Source organism: Hippopotamus amphibius, chromosome 4 (genome assembly GCF_030028045.1).
Source record: "Hippopotamus amphibius kiboko isolate mHipAmp2 chromosome 4, mHipAmp2.hap2, whole genome shotgun sequence".
Lineage (NCBI taxonomy): Eukaryota > Metazoa > Chordata > Mammalia > Artiodactyla > Hippopotamidae > Hippopotamus > Hippopotamus amphibius.
Window position 1 is genome coordinate 106,540,070 of NC_080189.1, and position 17,320 is coordinate 106,557,389.

Consider the following 17,320-nt stretch of genomic DNA (forward strand, 5'->3'; position numbering starts at 1 on the left):
CACCAGCTTACCCAGGTTCCCTTTTCTTCCCCTGAAACACGATCTAGAAAGTGGACTCCTGGGCACCAGACACCTCCCTCAAGGGCTCAGTCTTTTTTTTTAACTATCCTAAAGTATTCAATATATGTCACAAAATGTACCACCTTCACCATGTTTCAGCAAATAATTCAGGAATGTGAAATGCATTCACATTGCTGTGAACTGCTTTCCTCTTGTACCGTGTGAACACCAATCCCTGCTCCCCCTCCTCCAGCCCCTAGTGACCCACATTCTACCTTCTGTCTCTACCATTTGGCTACGCAGGTGTAGCACCCAGCAATCTCCAGAGAAACCGAATAAAGAGGACTTACATATACGTGTGTGTGTGTGTGTGTGTGTGTGTGTGGAGAGAGACAGACAGACATGACACCATGGAGACTGAGAAGTCCCACCATCTGCTGTCTGCAAGGTGGAGGCCCGGGAGAGCCAGCAGTGCGGTTCTAGTCCAAACCCGAAGGCCTGAGAACCGGGGCACTGCTAGTACAAGTCCTGGTCTGAGTCTGAAGGCCCAAGAACCAGGAGCTTCAGCATCCAAGGTCGGGAGAAGGGAGATGTTCCAGCTCAAGCACAGGGAAATTCACTCTTCCTGTGCCTTTCTGCTCTATTCAGACCCTGGGCAGCTTGGGCAATGCCCACCCCCTTGGTGAGGGGGCGGGGAGGGGGCATTTGCTTTACTTAGTCTAATCTTTTCCAGAAACACCCTCCAGACATGCCCAGAAATCATGTTTCACTTGTCATCTGGGCATCTTTTAGTCCAGTCAAGTGGACACATAAAATTAACCACCACACTGGGTATTTCACGTAAATAGAATCATACGGAATTTGTCCCTTTGTAACTGTTTATTTCACTTAGAAAATATCTGCAAGGTTCATTCATCTTGTACCAAGGGCAGAATTTCCTTCCTTTTCAAGGCTGACTGACATTCCATTGCGTGTACAGACCACACTTCATTTATACAACCACTTACTGATGGGCACTTGGGTTGCTCCACGTATTGCATGTACAGACCACACTTCATCTACACAACCACTCACTGATGGGCACTTGGGTTGCTCCACGTTTTGGCCACTGTGAATGACGTTGCTATGAACGTGGCTGCACAAATATCTTTTTGAGATGCTGCTTTCCATTCTTTCTGGGCTCAGTGCTTTGGGTGTTCCCTGCTCTTGCAAGAAGCCTCTTCTGGTGGCAGCATCTCTCTGGTTTGTCCTGGCCCCTGAGCTTGCTCCACCAACACCCAGATCCCGCACTCCAGGGATTATTCTAGAAAGACTGTGATCACACTCACCTCTGTAACCCCCACCCTTTCATCAAAACTTCCCTTCCTCCAGGCAGTGCTTTTGGAAAGCCTGGCACAGCCTACAACCAGGTGATTTAATTCCCAGTGTTCAGAGATGCCAGAAGCAGCAAAAACTAGAAAATTAATGAAAACCACATTCTAAGGAGACCCTACGGTCCAAATAAGAGGGTCCACATCTCTCTACAAGCCCAACATGCAAACTCACCATTGAAGCAGGAAGCAGAGCCAGGAGGTGGGCAGCCTGAGAGGTGGGGGGATGGACACAGACCAGGGACGAGAGAAGAGGGAGAATACAACAGAGTTCTCAGAGCTGACACTGTGCTCTCTGCCAGGTGGGAGAGCTGAGCTGATGGCACCAGTTCATACTCAGTGGATCTCAGCACTAAAACACATCTCCCTTCTATACTGTCATAGGCATTACCACTCCTCCAAAAATTTTTGCTTTCTTTTTCTCTTATTAAATTACTTAGCATTTTGAGAAAATTAAAAAAATATAGTCAAATCTTACAGTTTATCTCCTGCACTAGTTATTGCAATTTTTATCAGAGAAGAAAAAATTTTTCTTCTATGTATTTGCAAATCTATGCTCTTGTGTGCTCATTAAACATTTTTATAAATTCACTAAATATAAAATTTTCTTAATAAATGGTTGATTCAAGTTATTTGCTAGGATTTCCATTGAGATATATGTCTTTAAAATTTGAGAATTTCAATTTTCTTTCATATACTCATTAAATAGCTTCTATAACTTTGCAAAGTGTACTGTAATTTTTATTTGGATATTTTGAAGTAATTTAAATTCTTATAATGGAAACTAGTGATTTTTATTATTTATGTCCTTGGCATTATGTTCTGAAAGGCCTTCCCTCTCTTTAAAATCATACCTCTCCTATCTCTTCATAATTCTTAATGATATTTATTTTGATGAATTTTTGAATGAGCAAAATTTTGTCTCCCTAATGGACTGACTGTATCTTTTCTTCTCAATTAAAAATGCCAACTTTGATTCAGGGTGAGCATCACGGGGGCATGAGATGCTTCCTTTGTCTCCCCATTTCAATCTACAACGCAAGAAACACTCACGACTCAGCAAAAGTTCCTCTGCCCAACACACCAGGATCCTGAGAGACTCTCACACTGTGTGTCTGAAGGTGGGTGGACTGGACTGTATAGAGCAGATGGGACCAGAGGAGCAGCAGAGAAGGGACCCAAGATCTTACCCTCAACCCCTCAACGACCCGGCTGAGCCCCATAACCACAGCAGTGGGGACGCAAGGCACAGGACCCTGGGTTCCTGGCATAGAGGCACCCACAGCCACAGGGATGAGGCCGACAACCCCAGCCCCTCCAGCCACAGGGGCACCCATGACTCCAGCAGCCCCGTCCCCCGCCTGTGACTACGGCACCCACAAACCTGACAACCCCAGACCCAGTGGAAATGCCTGCTACCCCATCCCCCCTCAACACCAGGGAGGCAGTGCCCTGACCCAGGCAACCCTGGATGCGAGGGGGGCGCCCTCCATCCTGGTGCTCCCCCTGGTGCTCCCCCAATGGCACCGCCAGTGACAGCAGGGACCAGGACCCCAGAGACGCAAAGAGCTGCAGCAAGGCCAGTGGGGACCCCTCTGGGGTGGGAAGTGCTGCGTCTCCAGTGCAGCCAGAGGATGCTCAGGCTTCTCGCAACCAAAACGTGAGCTACAGCACCACCTACTGAAAAACAAAAAGAAGCCTCTAATCAGCAATCTGCTGAACTGTTAGAATCCAAGTTTAAAAATGCTTTACCAAAATAAGAAAGGTGTTCACTGCTTCAAATGTACCAGCGGAGGAGAAACTCATCCAGCTCCATAAAAACCATGATAACATGATATCACAGAAAAGGACAGTGCTCCAGAAGTCTGTGTTCTCACTGTCGAGAAGAAACTCCACCAGCTACAAGAAAACTCAGAAAGGCAGTTTAATGAGCTCAGGAATAAAATTACTGAACAGAAGGAATACTTTGCCAAAGAGACTGAAACTCTAAAAAAGAACCAAACAGACATTCTGGAGCTGAAGAACTCAGTAAATGTGCTGAAGAATGCAATAGAAAGCCCTGGAAATAGAGCAGACCATATGGAAGAATTACTGAGCCCAGAGATAAAAATCTAGAAATGATTCAGGGAGAAGAGGAGAGAGAACTAAGATTCTTTAAAAAATAAAAAAATTCAGGATTTCCCTGGCAGTCCAGTGGTTAAGATTCTGAGGTTCCATCCCTGGTTGGGGAACTAAGATCCCACATGCCACGTGGCCATGGTTAAAATAATAATAATAATAATAATGAATTCTACAAGAACTATCTGACTCCTCCAGGAAAGGCAACATAAAGTAACGGGTATCCCAGAAAGAAAAGAGAGAGGGAAGGGAGCAGAGTGTTTACTTAAGGAAATAATAGCTGAGAACTTCCCAAACCCAGGGGAGGAACTGGATACACAAGTCCAGAAAGCTAAGAGAACACCTAATTACTTCAGTGCAAAAAGACCTTCTCCAAGACACAGTATATAAAAACTGTCAAAAATCAATGACAAAAAGAATTTTAAGGGCAGCCAGGGGAAAAAAAGGCAGTGACCTACAAAGGAACCCCCATTAGGTTATCAGCAGATTTCTCAGCAGAAGCTACAGGCCAGGAGAGAGTGGAATGACTGAGTCAAAATACTGAAGGACAGGACTTCCCTGGTGGTCCAGTGGTTAAGACTCTGTGCTTCTGCTGCAGGGGGCACATGTTTGATTCCTGGTTGGGGAAGTTTCACATGCCACACAATGCAGCCAAAAAAAAAAAAAACTGAAAGATAAAAACTGTCCGCCATGGATACTTTATCCAGCAAAGTTATCCTTCAGATATGAAGGAGAAATAAAATCTTTCCCAAACAAACTGCAAGAATTCATCACCACTAGACCTGCATTACAAGAAACGTTGAAAGAAGCTCTTCTATCTGAAACAAAAAGGCAAAAGTACACAAAACTTTGAGTAAGGTGAGCAGTAGACAGAATCAGAACATCATAACCCTCTATCAGAATAGGTTCTTAAACGACTATAGCATAAAGGTTTTTAAAAGACAGTAAAAATGACTATTTTAACTTGGTGACAAACTCACAACATAATAAGGGATAATTTGAGACAACAGAAACATAAAAGGAGAAGAGGAAAAGGACAGATCCCATAAAGACAAATGAACTTAAGATGCTATCAGCAGAAAAAGGACTATATTCTCTAAGAGACGTTTTATACAAAACTTATGGTAACACAAAACATAAATCTAGAAGAGAGACACAAAACATAAAAAGGAGGAAACTGAGAAAACATCACAGAAAACCACCAAACTAAAACAGCAGACAGAAACACAAGGAAAAAGCCACAATGGAGATATAGAGCAACAAGAACACAGAAGAAATAGCAGAACTAAATCCTTATTTATCAGTTATCACCCTAAATGTAAATGGATTGAATTCACCAATTTAAAGACACAGATGGATTGGATTATAAAACAAGACCCAACTATAGGCTCTCTCTCGGAGACTCATCTCAGCTCTACAAACACAAGCTCAAAGGTAATATACTGAACAAATGGAAACCAAAAGACAGTGGTGTAGCCATACTTACATCAGACAAAATGGGCTACAAGCCAAAAAAGATAACAAATGACAAAAATGAATAGTAAATAATGATGGGGGGGGACTTCCTTGGTGGCACAGTGGTTAAGAATCCGTCTGCCAATGCAGGGGACATGGGTTCGATCCCTGGTCCGGGCAGATCCCACGTGCCGTGGAGCAACTAAGCCCCTGTACCACAACTGCTGAGCCTGTGCTCTAGAGCCCACAAACCACAACTACTGAGCCAGTGTGCTGCAACTACTGAAGCCCATGTGCCTAGAGCCCAGGCTCCGCAACAAGAGAAGCCACTGCAATGAGAAGCCCACACAATGCAATGAAGAGTAGCCTCCAAAGGACACAACTAGAGAAAGCCTGCTCGCAGTAATGAAGACTCAACAAAGCCAATAAATAAATAAATTTATTTAAAAAAATAAAATGATCCCTTTAAAAAAATGATAAAGGGGACAATTCATCAAGACGTTATTACACTTAACATACATGTAGCTAACAGAGGAGCATCAAAATCTATAAAGCAATTATTAACAGATCTAAAGGGAGAAACTGACAGCAACACAATAATAGTAGGCAAATTTAACACCCCACTTACATCAATGGATAAATCAGCCAGACAGTAAACCAACAAGGAAACACCAGCCTTAAGTAAAACATTAGATCAGATGGACATGATAGATTCACACAGAACATTCCATCCAAATGCAGCAGAATATGCATTCTTCTCAAGTGCACATGGAGCTTTCTCAAGGATACACCATATGTTGACACACACAACGTCTAAATACATTTAAGAAGACTGAAATCATATCAAGCATCTTTTCCAGACACAATGATATGAAACTAGAAACCAACTACAAGAAGAAAGCTGGAAAAATCACAAATTTGTGGGGACTAAACAAGATGCTACTGAACAACTATTGGGTCTGTAACCAAGCAGGGCCCTCTGGGGCCTTCCTGGGACAGACCCCCGGCATGTCCTCCACCCTGCCTCTTGTTTGTAGAAAAATTTTAGCCTCCAAGATCTCCCTGAGCTCCAAAGAATAAACTTAATCAGAGAAGTGAGAAAATGCAGAAAGAAAGGAAAACAGTTAAGCAAGACAAAATAATAATATTTTAGCCATTAAACAAAGTCAAGGACCTTTAACTCCTCCTCAATGACTATAGATAATATTCTGAGCTATGTCCTTGAGTTGTTCTACAGATACTGAAACTCCCACCAGGTGGAAGAAGTTAACTGTATGCTGCCCACAAGCATATATAGACCCCAGACTGGTTGGAAACATTAGGTTGACTACCGATGACCTCACCACCAATCAGAAGAATGTCCACGAGCTGATCATGCACCCACAACCCCACTCCCTCACTCTGTCTTCAAAAACCTCTCCCTGAAAGCCTTTGGGGAGTTTGGGTTTTTTGAGCTTTATCTGTGGATGCTGCTTGTTTGGTGCCTGGAATAAATGCTGCACTTTCCTTCACCACAACCCAGTGTTAGTAGATTGGCTTTACTGATCACTGGCGAGTGGACCCAAGTTCAATTTGGTAGCAAGTCAATGAAGAAATCAAAGCTGAAATCAAAAAATACCTGAAGACAAATGAAAGACATACCAAAATCTATGGGATTTAGCAAAAGTTGTATTAAAATGAAAGTTGATAAGCAATACAGGTCTACCTCAAGAAACAAGAAAAATCTCAAACAATCTAACCTTTCACCTAAATGAACTAGAACCTAGTTCCTAAAGGAACTAGAAAAAGAAGACCAAGCAAAGCCAAAAGTCAGTAAAAAGGAGGAAATAATAAAAGTCAGAAGTAGAGACTAAATGAAATAGAGACTAAAAAGACTGTAGAAAAGATCAATGAACTAAGAGCTGATTCTTTGAAAAGATAAACAGAATTGACATACTTTTAGCTAGACTCACTAAGAAAAAAGAGAGCAGGCTCAATAAACAAAATCAGAAATAAAAGATGGTAAATTATGGTGAATACCACAGAAATACAAAGGATTATAAGAGAACACAATGAAGAGCTATACACCAAAAAAATGAACTACTCAGAAGAAATGGATAAATTCTTAGAATCATACAGCCTTCCAAGACTGAATTTTAAAGAAACAGAAAATCTGAACAGACTGATCACTAGGAGATTGAAACAATAATAAAAGAAAATCCCCCAAAACAAAAGTCGAAAGAAGATTTAATACCTACACTTCTCAAACTCTTCAAAATACTGAAAAGGAGGGAACACCTCCTAATTAATTTTACCAGGCCAACATTACCCTGATACCAAACCTGATACACCACATTAACAAAATGAAAGATAAAAATCATACAATAATCTCAATAAATACAGAAAAAGTATCTGACAAGATTTGACATGCATTTGTGATAAAAACTCTCAAAACATGGGTATAGAAGGAGCGTATCTCAACATAATAAAAGCCACATATGACAAATCATCCCTATAAGATCAAGAATAAGACAAGGATGCCCACCCACAAGAGATTAATATGCAAAAAATATTAATAACTGATACAACCCAAAGACAAAAAAATAATGATTAAAAACAAGGCCACGGGGGACTTCCCTGTTGGTCCAGTGGGTAGGACTCCATGCTTCCACTGCAGAGGCCATGGTTTTGATCCCTGGTCAGGGAACTATATCCCACATGTCATACAGTGTGGCCAAAAAACAAAAACCAAAAACAAAAAGAGGCAAACAAAAAAAAAAACTAGGCAGAGGATCCAAATAGACATTTTTCCCAAAAAGACACTGAGAAGGCCAACAGGCACATGAAAATATGTTCAATATCACTTGTTATTAGGGAAACAGAAATCAAAAGCATAGTATCACCTGAAAGTGATGTGACCAACAAGGGATTAGTCTCCAAAATTTACAAACAGCTCATGTGGCTTAATATCATCAAAACAAACAATAAAAAAAAATGGGAAGAAGACCTAAATAGATATTTTTCCAAGGAAGACACATGGATGGCCAAGAGGCACATGAAAAGATGTTCAACATCCTAATGATTAGAGAAATGCAAATCAAAACTACAACAAGGCATCACCTCACACCAGTCAAAATGCCCATCATCAAAAAATCCACAAACAATAAATGCTGGAGAGGGTAGAGAGAAGGGAATCCTCCTGTACTGTTGGTGGGAATGTAAATTGATACAGTCACTGTGGAGAACAGTATGGAGGTTCCTTAAAAAAGCCAAAAATAGAGTTAGGACCCTGCAATCCCACTTCTGGGCATATATCAAGAGAAAAACATGGTCCGAAATGATACACATATCCCAATGTTCATTGCAGCACTACTTACAATAGTCAGGACATGGAAGCAACCTAAATGTCCATCAACAGATGAATGGATAAAGATGATGTGGTACATATATATGATGAAATATCAATCATAAAAAAGAATAAAATAATGCCATTTGCAGCAACATGGATGGACCTAGAAACTGTCATACTGAGTGAAATAAGTCAGAGAAAGAGAAATATTGTATGATATTGCTTATATGCAGAATCTAAAAAAATGATACAAATGAACATATTTACAAAACAGAAATGGACTCACAGACTTAGAGAACAAACTTATGGTTATGGGGTGTGGGGAGAGGGTGAAGGGAAGGGATCGTTAGAAAGGTTGGGATTGACATGCACACACTGCTGTATTTTAAAAGATAACCAACAAGGACCTACTGTCTAGCACAGGGAGCTCTGCTCACTGTTATGTGGCAGCCCGGATGGGAGGGGAGTCTGGGGGGAGAATGGATACATGTACAGGTATAGCTGAGGCCCTCTGCTGTGCACCTGAAACTATCATAACATTGTTAACCAGATATTCTCCAACATAAAATAAAAAGTAAAAGTGTTAAAAAAAAAAAAAAAAGCACAGTATCACCTCACCCCCATTTTGAATGGCTGTGGTCAAAATGTAGGAAATAACCAGGATGTGGAGAAAATGACACCCTTCTACACAATTTACATTAGTGAAATGTGAATTGGTGCAGCATCTATGGAAAACAGCACAGCGATTCCTCAAAAAATTAAGAATAGAACTACCATACGACCCAGCTATCCCCCTTCTGGGTACTTATCTGAAGAATATGAAAACACTAATTTGAAACACTGTAAGTACCCCTATGTTCACCACAGCATTGGGGGTTTTTTTTTTAATATTTATTTATTTATTTATTTGGCTGTGCCTTGTCTTAGTTGCAGCATGCATGCAGGATCTAGTTCCCTGACCAGGGATCGAACCCAGACCCCCTGCACTGGGAGCTCAGAGTCTTAACCACTGGACTGCCAGGGAAGTCCCACAGCACTGCTCACAATAGCCAAGCTCCAGAAATGACCTAAGTGCCCACTGATAGATGAATGGATAAAGAAGGAATACTACTCAGCCATAAAAAAGATGAAATCGTGCCATTTGCAACACATGGATGGACTTTGAGGGCAATACACTAAGTGAAATAAGTCAGATGGAGAAAGACAAACAGTAAGATTTCACTCATATGTGGAACTAACTAAATAAAATAAACAAAAAAACAAAAACAAATATATGGATACAGAGAACAGACTGGTGGCTACCTGAGCAGAAGGGGGTGAAGGCAGGGCCAAGTGTGTGCAGGGTCCCTGGCCCACGGACAGTGGGAACAGACTTTGGTGGTGAACGCGCTGCAGTGAGTGAAGATGCTGAGCTATGATGCTGCAGGTGTGAAAGCTGTGTAATATTGTAACACGTCACCTCAGTGAAGACAAAATGCAAACTTCAACCCAGGTCAGTCATTATACACAAATGGGTTGGTTACTGAACTCTGAAATCTGCTTCACTGCTCTATTACTGGACGATCATCAGGCACCAGTTCCTCATCATTCTCAATAAACCATCATTATCGCTAACTTACAGTGTCAGCTACCTTTACAAACATTTCAGCAATTAAAAACAGATCTTTTAGTAGTATTTTTATTTAAATGATTTTTGTAAGTGCCATTATTTTATGTAACATGTTTCATATTAAATGTTACGTAATTTAGAATTATATAAACTTCAACGTTAATTTGGAGAAAATCAATATATTTATGACAAATAGCCACAGTCGGGAATATGGCTTCTCTGTCCATTTATTCAAATCTACTTTGATTTTAAATTTGATATATACCCTCCTCTCCATTAGATTCATACGGATATTTACTCTGTGGTTACTTTCCCCGCTGTTCTGTTTATTGCCGACACAGAGCTGGGCATTGGTGCTCACGGGTGTGTATTTGCCATCAGCCATCTGATCGGCGCCTTGTTCTCATCTGATTGGTGCCTTGTTCTCATCTGATTCTCTCACACGAGCTAGAGACAACGATGAGCTTTGTCTCCTCTTTTTCGTTGCTTCTGGTTTTCCCCCCCTATGGCTAGAGCTTCCATCTCCACATTTGTTCGCGTCCACAGCGAGCACGTGCGGTAGACGCGGAGAGCTGCCCAGGGGCTGAGCAGAGAGACAGACCGGCCTCCCCCGTCTCAGGTCCCCCCACCTCTCGCCTTGCCCTGCCCTGCCCCGCCACCGCTGGAGGAAGCAGGTGCAGCCGGAGCACCCCCAGGCCCTGCGCCCCCCGCGTGCACCTGCCACACAGGTCTTCGGAGCCCTGTAGAGGCAGACGTCCCTCCACGTGCACTGGGCCCCCGCCGTGCCCCGCCCCCGGCCTTGCCCATCCCCCTCCGCACAGCAGGGCTGCCTGGGCCCTGGATGGTTCTCATGTGCACAGGGCAGGCAGCTGCGCCTCCCCCGTTCCATCCTAAGAGCCACAGTGATCATCATCAGACCAAAAGCCTGTCTCTCCCCATGTTCCCTCCGCTACAGTCGCTGCCCTGGTTGGTTGGGATTTTACTCAGCCTCCTCCCCAAATGCCGCAGAATTGGCACCAGCCAGGCTGCCCTCCTCTGAGCTCTCATCTCTGTCTCTCTCCATCTCTCTGTCCCTGTCTGTCTCTCTCCCTCTTTCCTGAGCGGGCTCTACCTGGTGAGTGAGCGGGACGCCAGGCTCACTCTCTGGAGATGCCAGGAAGGCCTCTGAAGGCATCCCTGTTCTGACCTGAGGAAGATGCTCTCTCTGCCTTGGGTCTGGACAAGAGCATTTGCCCACTTAGGACTCAGCCTAGTCCATTAGAATTTCACACTGGGACTTGGGGCAAAGCTCTAGCTGAGTTCAAAAGCCCCTTTGCCTTACTGGGATATGTGAAAATAAAGGACTAGCGTCCTCATGCCTCAGGGCCTGAGGGTTAAAGGAAACTTCAGCTCCTTCTGGATCCATGGCCAAATCTGATGCTAATCTCCACGTTGCAGAGGGCAGTATCACCTCCCTGGTCTTTTCGCCCCTCACATTCTTTTCCTTTTCTGTGAACTCCAAGACATCTGCCATTTTGTATCCAGATACAGGTTTCTTTGTATTAATTTTGTATGCAATGTGCTGAGCCTTTACTTTGCAAATCCAGGTTTTTCTTCTTGAAACGCAACAGTTCCATCTTGAAATGTGACAGTTCCATCTTCCGCTTGTTCCCCTGGAAATGTGACAGTTCCGCTTGTTCCCCTGGATCTGTCTCCTCCCCGGGAGGGGCAGGGGTCCACAGGCCGCCTGATCCTCACCCTCCAGCCGCCGTCTGCGTGTTGCCACCTCTGCTCCTGGGGCTGTACACCTCTCCCTCCTGCATTTCAAACCGACATCCTACATCTTCTACATTCCCCCGGTGTTAACCAGCTTCTCTGCAACACCCAACCCCTTCTCACCCAGTTTCCCTTCACTGTGGCCTTCTCGGGTTAATTTTTTTAATCTCTCGTTTCCTAGAATCCATCTTTTCTTAAATTTTATTCAAATACCAGGACAATGCAATCTAAATTTTTCCAAACTAAATCACATTTCTAATTTATGCTCTCTCAATGTCTTGGGTGTCATCTCTCCCGCTTGTATGTAAAGCAATCTTTTCAATGACCCATTTTATTTTGATTTTTACTCATCCTTAAATGATGCATGAACTCTCCAAGTCTGGAATATATTTTTCTAAACAGACTGAAGGTGCTTTTTTTCTCCCATCCCTCTACTTTCACCATGCATATGAGTAGAATCTCTTTTTTTTAGTTCTTAACTTTAAAGGTTAGAGGCCTTGAAATATCCAGTTGTTTGGAAGGTAGCCAGAATCACAAGCACTATCAGCAAGAAAGTGTAATACCATTAAGAAGCTATTTCTAAGAATATAAAATAAATATTTTGAAGTGCTACCTCTGCTGCTCTGGGCTGAGCCCAGCATGTGGTGTGAGCAGCTCCTCCCCCATGGACCTCGGGAAGGATCACCCCCAAGGGCAGCCAGTCCTGCACCACCTCCACATGCAACGCCGCTGATGGCTCTGGTTTGGAGGGGCCGCTGACCCCAGCCCCCTGCTCAGCCCCCCTGTTGCCAGCCCAGCATCCCTCCAGGTCCTGCTGCCCACTAACCTGGCTGAGAACCAGGTCCTTTCATTCCTGCTGCATGGTGTTTTCTTAACCCCTGACCTCGGTCTCTCAGGGCCAGAGACTCTCCTGCCCTCACTCCTTCACCCCCACGTTCCTCAGACACAGGATCTGGGGAACCAGGCTTTCTCTGCTGTTCCGTCTTCAAGAGCCCCCTTCAGGGAGCTGCGTGGTGGGCCCGTGGGCCCGTCCAGCACCAGTCCTCACAGGGGCTGTGCTGTCAAGATTCAGAAGCACCATCTTTTCCTCAAACACACACAGCTCAGCTCCCTTTAAAACACATCCTATCAACTCCCTTTCTGGTGTCTTATTCAAAGAATAAACAATTATCCTAATATTCACATGTATTGGTTTAAACTCTTTTTAAATTGATTATGTCATAAAGTACAGAATTCTTACCAGGAATCATGTTGTTCAAGTACCATCCGCATAAGAAATAAAGGCCTGAATCAAACAGAATCATCCAGCAAACCCAGCCAAAGGTCATGCCCGCTGGTTCCAGAGACTGGTACACGTTATCCCACTGAATCCCTGCAAGGAGGAGGAAGGTCAGGGTCAGAACTGATCGTCCTCTTTCAGGGAAGATTTTGATGACGTGAGTTCATCAGTCCTGGAGGCAAAGTGGAACGCAGCTAAAACAAAAGCAAGGTCAAGGACATGGGTCCCGTTCCTCCAGTGAAACCTTAGCTTCATCTCACACTGATCCAAGGACAGCAGGTGCGTGACCATTAACAATGCCTGAAAACCTAACGTTTAAATGTTTTTTAAAGCTTGCTTTACTTATACCTAGTTTTACTTGCTTAACTAAAAAAATCTATATTTAGGGAAAATAAGCATGTTTTAAAAAAAAAAGATAACAGCTCCTTGAGAACCCAAACTCTAAATTATACTATTCTTCTTGCTCTTGGAAAATATATAAACAGGATATATAAGATCTGCAGTAGAAAATAATCATTCTCTTCTTACAATATGTTTGCAAGTTATTGGTGAATTAAAATATAATTTGTTTTATAAAAAATATTCATCTTTCTCAATTTTCCTATGGTACTAACCTAGAACTCGATAAATGTTTTAACATTGTGTACTCGTTGGAAAAGTGACCATTTTTATTCCATATTTTTGTGATCCAATCTTGTTTAAAAACCATTTTGAAGAATTCAGTATAGGTCATTTTAGGATTACTCATCTGTTTTAATATAGTTTTAGTGTAGTGTAGTTCAGAATAGTTCAATATGTTTTCCACAGAAGTCTGAGAATTTCAAGACGGGCACATATTAACAAGCTAATGTAATGAGATCTGGAGTTCAGTTTCATACACGGCATATATTTCCCCTGTGTTTTCAAAAACACACCACAAAAACCGTATAAACATCTAAAAAATATACTTCTGTTCTGGTCTAGGATTTTGGTTGCCAAAATCCCAATGTAAGTGAAAAATGCTGCCAACAAATTTTTTTTTAATTACTGTAGGCTGAATTAATAGGAATAGAATATAAAGAAAAGAGGGGAGATAACTCTATTCTATGCTGGTTGAATGTCCTTCTGGATCATGGCTTCAAGAAGGACCCAGAAACTCTGGAGGTGAAGATGACAGCTGACGATATATAAGCAGCTGTCACGTGAAAGTGCAGTTAAGATGAGAAACCAGAAACAGCGGGCAGCAAATCCAGGAAAACAGCCTAAGAGACGGGACCCCGCACAGCCCGTTCTGGGGAGAATTCCAAGGGTCCCTAACTGACCAAGTGTGTTTCCGGGGCGTCAGGAGGAAGCCCCGGGCGTGGGCTGAGCAGTCAACCCTAAGCACAGGAGGCCAGGATGATCCTTGTTCCCAAAACCAGGGAAACTGGATGGAGGGAGGAGGTTACAGCAGCTGCACCAACGCCAGGATCTCCTTCCAAACCTTCTGCTCCGTAACTAACACGATAACTACACATTTCCAAAAACCTGAGTCACTGAGAGTTACTTTTTTAAAAACCACATCCTCTTACCTGCCTCTTGCCCTTCTAGGAATGTAACGAAAAACACTCCTTGTCCAAAGGCGGTTGTGGAGAGGAGGCACTGCCCGATGGAGGGAGAGAAGAGAAAGACAGCAAGTCAGTGCTTGATCGGGCCACAGGAAATCCTAAATTCAAATAAAGAAACCGCGGCATGTTCAGCCTCTAATGACACCAAACCATCGCTCCAGGCAGTGATTCCCATGTGTGAACCCAATACGGGGCCCTGCATCAGCCCGTCTGAAAAGCGTGATAACAAGCCAGTTTTCAATGTTAAAAGGAATTATTTCTCTTTCCTGCAGTGCTTGAAGTGTCATAAATCCAATGCACTGTACACAGAAATGCATAACACAAAACAGTGGAAAACTGAATAGAGTAATTTGCTGTGTTTTACTATTAAGGGAGTGCCCCACAGCACACTGCAGGCCGATCCACGGAGATTCCACATGAGAAGAGGGTGCGTTGGAGGGAAAAAAAAAAGCGCACTGGGAAAGCATCTTACAGTTAAAAATATAATGTATTCGAGTTAGGTTTTGTTATTTGCTAGAAACCATTTCAACATGTAAAAAGGAAATCAGACTTTGTATACATAAAACTTTCAATCTAAAGACTGAAATAAAAACCAAAAAACATCATTTGAAATTCGGGCCAAGTGATCAGTGGCTCTTTTCCTATATGTAAGGAGTATGTGGTGGGGGCACTAAGAGGCTCCAGTTGTTCTCATTATTCTGAAAACAGCTAATTAACACACAAATTATTGGTTATGAATGACTGCAGCTTTGACATATGCTAATCCAAACTGATAAGTGTGTGTCAGTGGATAAAACACTGATGAGTACCACGCAAACCTGTGTCTAGGACCCGCAGAAGCCAGGCAGACTGAAGGGTTTATTGATGTGGGAGGAAAATAATTTGGCTTTCATGGAAGTATTTTACTCCAAGGCTTGAAATGAGCAGAGACCTTGACCCCCACCGCACCAGTGAGGGTCACTGGCAGTCAGGACTGGGTGACCTCTGAAGGCCTCAGGTGCCCCCTGGCAGCCCTGGGAGTCTTTTTTAACAATTATAGTTGACTTACAATACTTTATTAGTTTCAAGCGTACAACACACTGATGTGATATTTTTATAGATTATATTCCACATAAAGTCATCATAAAATACTGGCTATATTCCCTGTGCTATACATCACATCCTTGGAACGTTGATTTCATACCTAGTGTTTGCACCTCTTAATCCTCTACCCTATCCTGCCCTCTGTCCACCCGCTCCCTGCTGGTAACCACTAGTTTACCTGTGAGTCGGCTTCTGTTTTGTTATGTACGGTCGTTGGTTGTATATTTTAGATTCCGCGTTTAAGAGAAAACATACAGCACCTTCTCTCTGTCTAACTTTTCCCACCTGGACCCTCCACGGATTCTCCCTCAGTGACTCCAACCACAGTCCCCAAAGGTGGTGATGAGGACCTGCCCTGTCCTTGAGCACGTGGGGACATGCATGTGACAAGAGTGCTGTGAACCAGGACCTGTAACAGGACGCCTCCATGCCTTCCAACGTGCTGGGTGTCCTCGCCACGCGTCCCGGGGCTGTGCACTGCGTCCCCGCCGTGGGTCCCAGGGCTGTGTACTCTGTGTCCCTGTGTGTCCCGCCCTGTGTGCACCAGGTAACAGCCATCGAGAATGGAGGAGTTTCTGTCTTCTTCGTATTTAAGTCACAGACCTGGACATATTCTAATGCTTTTTGGCAGGTACATTCTAAATGAAAGAATGACTCTGACATTGACAATGGTGAGAGCTTTCCACCTAATGTGATGTAATTCGTGATGCTTCAAGTAAAATGCTTATTTTTTACTTCTAAAATAGGTTTAGAGATCTGTTTCCTTCCAAGTGTGAAATAAAGAGAAGCTGAAGTCATGGGCTTCCCCTAGGGTTCCCCCAATTTCCCCAAGAGTCTTCAGAGGAGAGTCCTTGTTACATGGAAAAATCCAGTTTTTCATGGGCCTCCCTTCAGCAAACCCTGCGTGGTTAAAATAAACCGCCACTGCGAGGCTGCACCTGAGGGTGGAGTATAGACCAGGGGAGAGGGGAAAGCCCTGCAGAGCTGTAAATGAAGCAGTTAACGTCTGGGCGGTGACGTGTGCTGCGGGCTACTGGCAGTCTTGTTTTCGTGGTTTCACAGAACAGCGCACTTACCAGCAAGGCCTGCAGGCCGGCACCTAACTGGTCGTGCAGGACCAGTAGCACGATGTACGGTAGGAAGCTGGCCACGTACAGCAGGCTGCTGCACAGGGCGGCCGTGCTCGCCCGGCCGAAGAACGCACTCAGGAGGTAGCTCAGCATGACCACCGACACCGCGAAGTCCAGCAGGAAGACGAAGATGACCCAGCCACTGCTGTAGGTGAAGATGCCACTGACCTTGAGGATGAGGGCCAGGGCGGCGCTGCTCACGGTCAGCATGGCCACGTTCTCCAGGAGCCAGGCCAGGAAATGGACGGCCGGGTGCACGCCCATGGTCCTCATGTACTGTCAACACAGGGGGGACCGGTCATCTCGGGGCTGAGAGAGGACAGGGCCAGTGAGGGCAAGAGCACGACTGGGGAGACAGCCAAGCAGAGCTCATCCTTCCCTGTGGCCACCAGCGTGGAAACCCGGCCTGGAGACACCATGCTGGACGCTTCCTCCAGACACAGCAGTTAATGTGAACGAACCCCTTGCGGAGCAGGTCGCTGGCCGTGAGGGGGGTGAGAGGCGGGATGAAGTGACCTTAGAACAACCTCACGGCTGTAAGAAGACATGTGGGGATGGGAGCAGACCCCAGGCCCCATCCTGACCGGCTGCACTCCTGCTGCCTTTC

The 17,320-nt window shown here is 44.0% G+C and overlaps 1 protein-coding gene across 1 annotated transcript in view; it reads right to left on the bottom strand.

Moving 5' to 3' along the window:
* The window catches only part of ABCA13 (ATP binding cassette subfamily A member 13), a 324,555-nt gene that overhangs the window by 180,585 nt on the left and 126,650 nt on the right, over positions 1 to 17,320 (bottom strand). The window contains 3 exon segments of the mRNA XM_057732590.1: positions 12,876 to 13,007; positions 14,465 to 14,534; positions 16,660 to 16,989. Of these exon segments, the coding sequence (XP_057588573.1) occupies positions 12,876 to 13,007; positions 14,465 to 14,534; positions 16,660 to 16,989 (532 nt within the window).